At 55.1% G+C, this 7,574-nt stretch overlaps 1 protein-coding gene across 1 annotated transcript; it reads right to left on the bottom strand.

Moving 5' to 3' along the window:
• Positions 1-812: 812 nt before the first annotated feature.
• ENO2 (enolase 2 (gamma, neuronal)) lies at positions 813-7,168 on the bottom strand. The gene is made up of 11 exons (XM_004692905.2): positions 6,519-7,168; positions 6,065-6,160; positions 5,854-5,912; positions 5,487-5,556; positions 4,925-5,058; positions 4,502-4,724; positions 3,488-3,685; positions 2,523-2,724; positions 2,156-2,264; positions 1,927-1,985; positions 813-1,687 (listed from the first exon to the last, which is right to left on the bottom strand). The coding sequence occupies exons 1-11, from the start codon at positions 6,601-6,603 to the stop codon at positions 1,618-1,620; spliced, it is 1,305 nt and encodes a 434-aa protein (XP_004692962.1). The 5' UTR covers positions 6,604-7,168; the 3' UTR covers positions 813-1,617.
• Between the last annotated feature and the right edge of the window lie 406 nt (positions 7,169-7,574).

Here is a 7,574-nt window from a genome sequence, read left to right as displayed (position 1 = left end):
AGGGAGACTAGGACAGAACTGAGAGACGGCCACAGAAGGATCCTGGACATTTTTCCCAGCCCACCCCTAACTGGGGGCCCCGCCTGGTGTCCTGCAGAGCTCTGTCTCCCTCTAGTGGTCACAGTTCCTACGTGCTGTCCCGTGCCCTGTTATCCAAGGCATCTCAAAGCTGAGGCTATGTCCTGAGCTGAAGTGTTAAAAGGGGGTCTCTAGCCACACAGGAGCACCCTACTGGGAAGCTGCCTGCCCTCAAGACACCTTGGGCACTTCAGGTCTTGAATCTGAAGTTTACTGATGGCCTCCTTAGGCCCTCTATGCCACACCGCCGCACCAACCACCATTTTTCCCCTCCCAACTCTTGCAGGGTGATAGCTGTGCCATGCGGTGCCAGCCCAGAAGCAGCCAGGGTTTTGATTGTTTGTTTGTTTGTTTTGAGGGCAGGGAGACATAGTAGGGAGCTGCTCCAACCCACAGCTTTATCCCTTCCTTGGTCAAAGTTCTTTGAGAATCTGAAAACACTTTGGATCCCTTTCCCCAAAAATATACACATACAATTTTAAATACTTTTAGAGGTTCCTGAATCTCAGATGAAGAAGCCCTGATTCACTTGGTCCCAGGGCCAGGCTGTGACTGAGACAGTAAGGGTGAGTCCCCTGCTCCAGCCAGCATGGGGCAGGCCATGCTATTCATTGTAGACTGTTCTGTTCAGTGTGTCTTGCTGTGTGTGTCTCCCCAGCTCTGCGTTCTGGCACCCAGATGTTCGTCATCTCCCCTCATTTGGACTAGAGTGAGGCCGTTCAGACACAACAACGCACTGTGATTCAGACTTTAATGGCGGTGCTCATCCAGCGCCACAGAGGTGGTGGCAACTGTGGGACATGGCGTGGGGGGAGTGAGACATGGCTCTGGTGCAGCTGGGGCGAAGGACAGGGAAGCTAGGGCGAAGGAGAAATTGGGGAGGTAGAAGCCCCCAGGTGTACAGCCCCACCTCTGCCGGAGCCAGGCTTTAGTTAAGGGCTGCTCTTGCACCAGGGAGCTGACATCAAGGCCCTTTTCTGTTCCCCTTCCCATTCCAGCAAGACCTATGGCCACAGGAAACACAGACACAGTGTCCTCAAATTAGCCATACTTTTTTGGCCCGAGTTATGGGGAACATGATTAAATTAACAGGATGAATGAAAAATGAATGAATGAATAAATAAATAAATAAATAAAATAATATGCCAACATCTTAGACCAGGCAGGACTACGCCACCAGCACTCCCCTCACCTCAGCCTGTAGGGCTGAGATACAGCATGGAAACCACATAGAACTAATGAGACATGGCCCCTCTCTAAATGTGGCACCAACCAACCCTGGTGCTCCTGTCACAGGCCCTGATCCTTCTTCCATGCACCCCCTGAGAATGCTCAGTCCCATGGCCAAGTTTGAGGAGGAGAATAGAAAGGAAGGAAACATGGAGAGTGGAACCCAGAGGAGGAGCAGAGACAGCAGGGGTCAGACAAGCCAAGGAGCAGCGCAGCCAGGGAGTCTGGGGCAGATGTCACAGAGCAGAATGGGAAGGAATTTTCCAGGAGGATGGGAGAGAAGTTCCAAGTCTCTAGGCCAGCAGAGGGTCACAGCACACTGGGGTTGCGGAAATTATGTCCCGCGAAGCGAGCTTCGTCCCCCAGCTCTTCTTCAATTCTGAGTGATGAGCCAGAAAAGGAAGGTCAGGGAAGCAGGAGGAGCCTACTTCTCTTTCCCCAGTCTCCAAGCCCCTCAGACCACCTGCTCCTGTGTCTGCCCACAGGTGGCCATTTTCTCCCAAACCCCTCCTCCCAAACCAGGTATATTCTGGATGTCTGCTGTTCTCCAGACTCCTGACCCTCTAAGTGAACATGGGTGAATAAAGCTTTTGACTTTCTGGGCCCAGGCTCCCTCACCTCATGAGCTGGTTGTACTTAGCCAGACGCTCAGAACGGCATGGGGCACCAGTCTTGATCTGAAACATCCCAAAAGAGAGGCCATTTCATGGCTGCCCCTGAAAAAAAAACCTTCTACTCTCTGAAAATTCCCTACACCCTCAAACATCTGAAAAAGGGGACCCACCTGAGCCTAGAACCCACCCATGCCACAAGGAGCCCCCTTCCTCCACCCCTCCCCGACACTCACCTGACCTGTGCAGAGCCCCACCACCAAGTCAGCAATGAATGTGTCCTCAGTCTCTCCTGAGCGGTGACTCACCATGACCCCCCAGCCATTCTCCTGGGCCAGCTTGCACCTGCATCCGTAAAGCAGCACTGACCCACACCCCTCACACTGGACACTCTCCCCACCCCCAACAATGGTCTGTTAAGGAACCTCTGGAGAAGGTGTCTGGGAGGGGAGCAGGAGTGAGTGAAAGCACAGAAGTGAGAGCTATGAAAGGGAATCCAAGGCTCTGCTCTCTCTCCATACCTGGGCAGGTTCAGGCTGGGAGCATTGCAAGGGGACCTGGGGGAAAAGGGGGCTGAGTGGGAGAGGGCCAGGAAGCACTCACGCTTGGATGGCTTCAGTCACTGAACCAATCTGGTTGACCTTGAGCAGCAGACAGTTGCAGGCCTTTTCCTCCACTGCCCGCTCGATCCGCTTTGGGTTAGTCACTGTCAGGTCATCACCCACAATCTGGATCCCTACGTTGGCTGTGAACTTTGACCAAGCGGCCCAATCATCCTGGTCAAATGGGTCCTCGATAGAGACCACTGTAGGGAGAGCCATAGAGATGGGACTGGTGATCTTTCCCGAGTCTCTGCATCACGCAGGAACACACCCCTGGATTTTTCTGAAATGGACAGATCCCCTGGACCTGCAGGGTTCTGCTCATCCTTCCTTCCCCGCCACCAGTAAGCCTGCCCCAATTAGTCCCTATCTTGACACTGTCATAAAATCTTTCAAAAACAACGGTGCACAACCTCTCTCACAACCTATCTGTGTGCTTTTCACTGCCAGGAAGCCCTTCCTCCCCACTAAAGGCTACATTCTACCACCGATGTTCACTTTCTCTTGTTCAGTCCTCAGGAAAATGACACCAGCTGCCTCCATGCAGGAGTAAAAGCCCCAGGAGACCTGGAGAGGGTGATTCCAGTCCTCCTCTGCCTTCTTTTCTAGCCACAGTTACTTCTAGCTCCTTCAACATGTACGACTTTATTCATCGAAAATATCATAAGGGCCATTTCCTGCTGGGTCCACTCATCTTCCCAGCCCTGTCTCCTTCTAGAGCCTTCCCCGGCCCCAGGAGCTTCAAAGCTCATGACTTTCATCAGATATAAAGCAAATAGATTTATCACAAGTGCCCATTTACACAAGCACCAAGCCCAGTCAGCAAGAGCTACCACCCCCCCGTATTGCAGCTGTTTCTTGGGACACCTCCACATGACTCCTGACTCAGGACCCCCTGAAAGTCCAAAGTTGCCCCTACCTTCCCCTGGCCCTCCCTGGCCCTCTCCCCGACACCCCTGCTCTCACCAGGATAGTCCCTCACAAAGTCCTGGTAAAGGGCCCCCAGCTGGTCGCCAGTGATATATCGAGAAGGATCAGCAGGGGACTTGAAGTCCAAGTCATATTTGCCATCACGATAAAACTCCGAGGCAGCGACATCCATGCCAATGACGATCTTTTCCGTGTAGCCGGCCTTGTCAATGGCTTCCTTCACCAGCTCCAAGGCTGGGGATGGAACACAAAGACATTATTGACCAGAAGGAGGGCAAGAAAGAGAGCAGAAGCGGAAAGCTGGTGCTAAGAGGTCTGCCTACGGTTATCGCCAAGTCTGGTCAGAGCAGACCACCTTCTGGGAAGGCAGAAAAGTGTACTTCTGTCAATAATACCTCTTTAACATAGCTATCATTTGTTGAGGGCTATGTACCTCAGCTCTTTGTATAGATAATCTCACTGAGTCTTCAGAATGATGCCATGAGGTAGACATGTTATTTTTCCCAATTTACAGGTAGGAAAGATGAGGCACAGAGCAGTTAGGTAAGAGAGGTCACCAGCCAGCAACACTTCCATGTCAAGGTTCAAGCAGTTTGGCCTCAGCACTACCTGCATTGTTTGTATTCAGCCTCTCCCAGGGCAGAGAAAAAGAGATCCCAGAGGCCTAAGATGTTGGGGTAGGAATGGGAAAGACTGGAATGGATTCCTGGAGTCTGGTATATCTCATCATACTGAAAATCCTGCAGCTAAAGGATGGGACTGATCCTATAGGTCACTTAGACCACCTCCCAGGATTCCCAGGGGCTCAGTGAGAACTGTAACACTAATACTCCAGGCTGGGCAGGTAAACACTGTCCTCAGAGCCTGGACATGCATCTGGCAGGCCCTCTTGACCCCATCCTAAAGACTGGTACTTCCAGGAGTTAGCAGGAGTCAAAAGACCCTCTTCTACCCACACTTCTGGGGGGCTGGTGAACCTTATGGCCCTTCCTGATAGCCCAGGATGGAGGGAGACTAAGGGCAGAGGTGAGGGGGGCCTTCCAGCCTCACCTTCACTGTTCTCCAGGATATTGGGGGCAAAACCACCTTCATCTCCCACATTTGTGGCATCTTTGCCATACTTGTCCTTGATGACTCCCTTGAGTGTATGGTAGACCTCCGCCCCGAGTCGCATGGCATCCCGAAAGCTCTCTGCGCCCACCGGGAGAATCATGAACTCCTGCATGGCCAGCTTGTTCCCAGCATGGGAGCCACCATTGATCACGTTGAAGGCCTGGGAGCCACATTAAGATGCAAAGTCACAGAACACTTTCCTCCCCACTCCTAGGAATAATGTTAACCCAAGATCCCAGACGTCCCCCAGCCTCCCAGACCAAAGGGTTCATATCTCCTGTCTCCGCAAAACCCCCTTTCCTCCCAGCGTCCCCCACTCCACCCCTGGGGAGAGGCCAGGGGTGCATGGCTCACGCTCACCGGCACAGGAAGGATGAGGTCTGAGTTCCCGGCCAGCTGAGCAATGTGGCGATACAGAGGCAAATCCCGCTCAGCTGCTCCTGCCTTACACACGGCCAGCGACACACCCAGGATGGCATTGGCCCCAAATTTGGCTGGAAGATTACAGAAGGCAGTAAGACGACAGAGGAACCGAAGGCCCTTTCCCCTTGGCCTCTGCCCCAAAAAGGAGACCCTCCTCCCCACTGCAGCCACTTACCTATTCCCTCATGAAAACATCGGAGGACAGAGGGGAGGGAATGATGGAAATGGCAGCGAGCTGTACCTATTCCTACACATCTCCAAGGCCCACTATCTCATGCCAACTCTCTCCCACTTTATGCTGCGAAGAAGTTCCTTCTGTCTCATGGCACATCCTCCCACTGCAGCCAAAGCCACCTTCTCGTGCTCTGACTTTAGAGGAGGATGGAGCAGGGCTTGTCCTCTTACATCCCTCCCTGAGGGAGCCCTCAGCTCTCAGGATCTGCCTGCTCCACTATGTGACCGCCCTCACACCTCCCACTCTCCACCAACCCCAACTTACATTTGTTCTCAGTCCCATCCAACTCCAGCATCAGGTTGTCCAGCTTCTCCTGCTCCACCACGGAGATACCCTGTGGGCAGAGCGGCCATCACCCAGGGCCAGGGTGGAGGCTGGGCCCTGAGACAGAGGACCCCTCTCACACACACACTCACATTCTACCAAGATCCCACCGGGTTTCTGTGACAACGGCCTACCTGGAATAGGGAACCTGAACGCCCCTTGGGGACTCAGGGGGGATGGTAAGGAGTCTCCTCCCCACCCTGCCCTTGGTAGAGCTTCCCAAATCCCCCTTCTCTTCCTTCTCCCCTAATCCAGGATTCCTGCGCAGACCCTGGTCCTACCACCCCCAGCAAAGAGCAGGCCTCACTGAGCTGATGAGGGCTGGTGCGATGATGCTGTTGATGTGGTCCACTGCCTTCAAGACACCTGGGGAGAGGCAGAGGCCAGGCTGGGTCAGGCCAGGAGGGCCCAGAAGGGAAAAGGGAGAGAAGGCATTGCTAGCAGAGGGTTAGGGATGAGCTGAGCTAAGAGTCCAAAGTGCAGGGGTGGGAGAGCCTGGAGCAGAGAAAGGGCCTCACCTTTGCCTAAGTAACGCTGTTTGTCTCCATCCCTCAGCTCCAGGGCCTCATAGATACCAGTGGAGGCTCCACTGGGCACTGCAGCCCGGAAAAGACCTGGAAGAGGAACATGGAATGAGGAGGGAGAGACTACAGGGAGAGATCCTTCAGCCCTCCAGCTCCAAACCCCTGCCTGCCAGTCCTGTTCCCTCACTGCTCCATAACACACACACACACACACACACACACACACACACACACACACGCGCGGAGATGCTCAGTAGTGGTTCCCCATGCTCAAGTGGGAGCTCACAGGAAGGCAGCTGTGCACACAGCAAACGTCTGTACATACACCAACCACACGCAGACGCAGACGCAGACGCACTAACTGGAACACGGAGAACCTGCCTATGCTGGAGACCCAACCCCCACAATCCAGCTTGTGAGCCTGGCCCAGCCCCCTCCCTCCCATTACCTTTGGCAGTGGTGAGATCCACCTCGACTGTGGGGTTGCCACGGGAGTCCAGGATCTCCCGGGCCCTGATCTTCTCTATGGACATGATGACTGGGATCTCCTTGGGTGGAAGGGAAGGAAGGGGAAAGATAAGAGGTTTGGAGGGGTGGAGCCTGCTATCAGTGGGAGGGGCCAGAGGCTGAGAGGGATGGGAAGGAGGTTACTGCAGTGAGTGGGGGGTGGGGAGGAGTTGGCTGCAGTGTCGTAGAAGGGATCCCCCACCCCCAGGGGAGAGACGGTCAATGCAGTGAGGAAGGGGAGGTCACTGCAGGAGTGGGGGGAGGGCTGGCAAGATGCACGGACCTGAGGTGGGAGCACACCGCAGTGAGGAGGGGAGCAGCAGTGGCGCCCTCACCCCCTCAGCAGCTTGGACAGCTGGCTGGTGGGGTTCCCCCAGATACCTTCAGAGCGGTATGGTTGCCAAGCTCGAATTTCATGTTGGAGCCAAGAAGATGGGTTGTCTTGGCAGATGGGGCCTCTCCTCCAGAAGCCCCATCCCACCCCAACTTGACACCTCAGCTCCCACACTCTGAGGTCCCAATTTCCCAAACGTAATACCCTCCCTTCTCGAGGGGTGAGCAGTAGGGAAGGCTAGGGAGAGGGTCCCAGGGAAGGCCCTCATGGGGGCGCGGGTGGCAGAAAGGGATGGGGGGCGAGGAGCTGAGCCTCGCCGGAGAGTCCTTGCCGGGAGGGTCCTCTCCTCAAGCCCCCAGACAAAATCTCTCGTCCCCTGTCCCATCCCCCCCAGCAGCCGGGAGAGGGCCGCGGGAACTGAGAGGGGCGATGCGGGGGAGGAGTGGGAACGAGGGGAGTCTAGAGGAAGTCTGGGTTGCTGCGGAGGAGGGAGAAGACATTTCCCCAGATGCACAGCTAAGGGTATGCAGGATAAAAAAACGCACCGCCAGGAAGACCCCGAACTGTACTGGGTGGAAAGAGAGCGAAGAGGGGCCGGGGGACAGGGGCGCCTTCGGCGTTGATGCCCAGAGGACCTGGCGCGCGGGGAGGGGGCACCGGGGG

This window comes from Condylura cristata, unplaced genomic scaffold (genome assembly GCF_000260355.1).
Source record: "Condylura cristata isolate star-nosed mole 26May11 unplaced genomic scaffold, ConCri1.0 scaffold00034, whole genome shotgun sequence".
Lineage (NCBI taxonomy): Eukaryota > Metazoa > Chordata > Mammalia > Eulipotyphla > Talpidae > Condylura > Condylura cristata.
The sequence above is the reverse complement of the archived record's forward strand: the minus strand, read 5'-3'. Positions and strand labels throughout refer to the sequence as shown.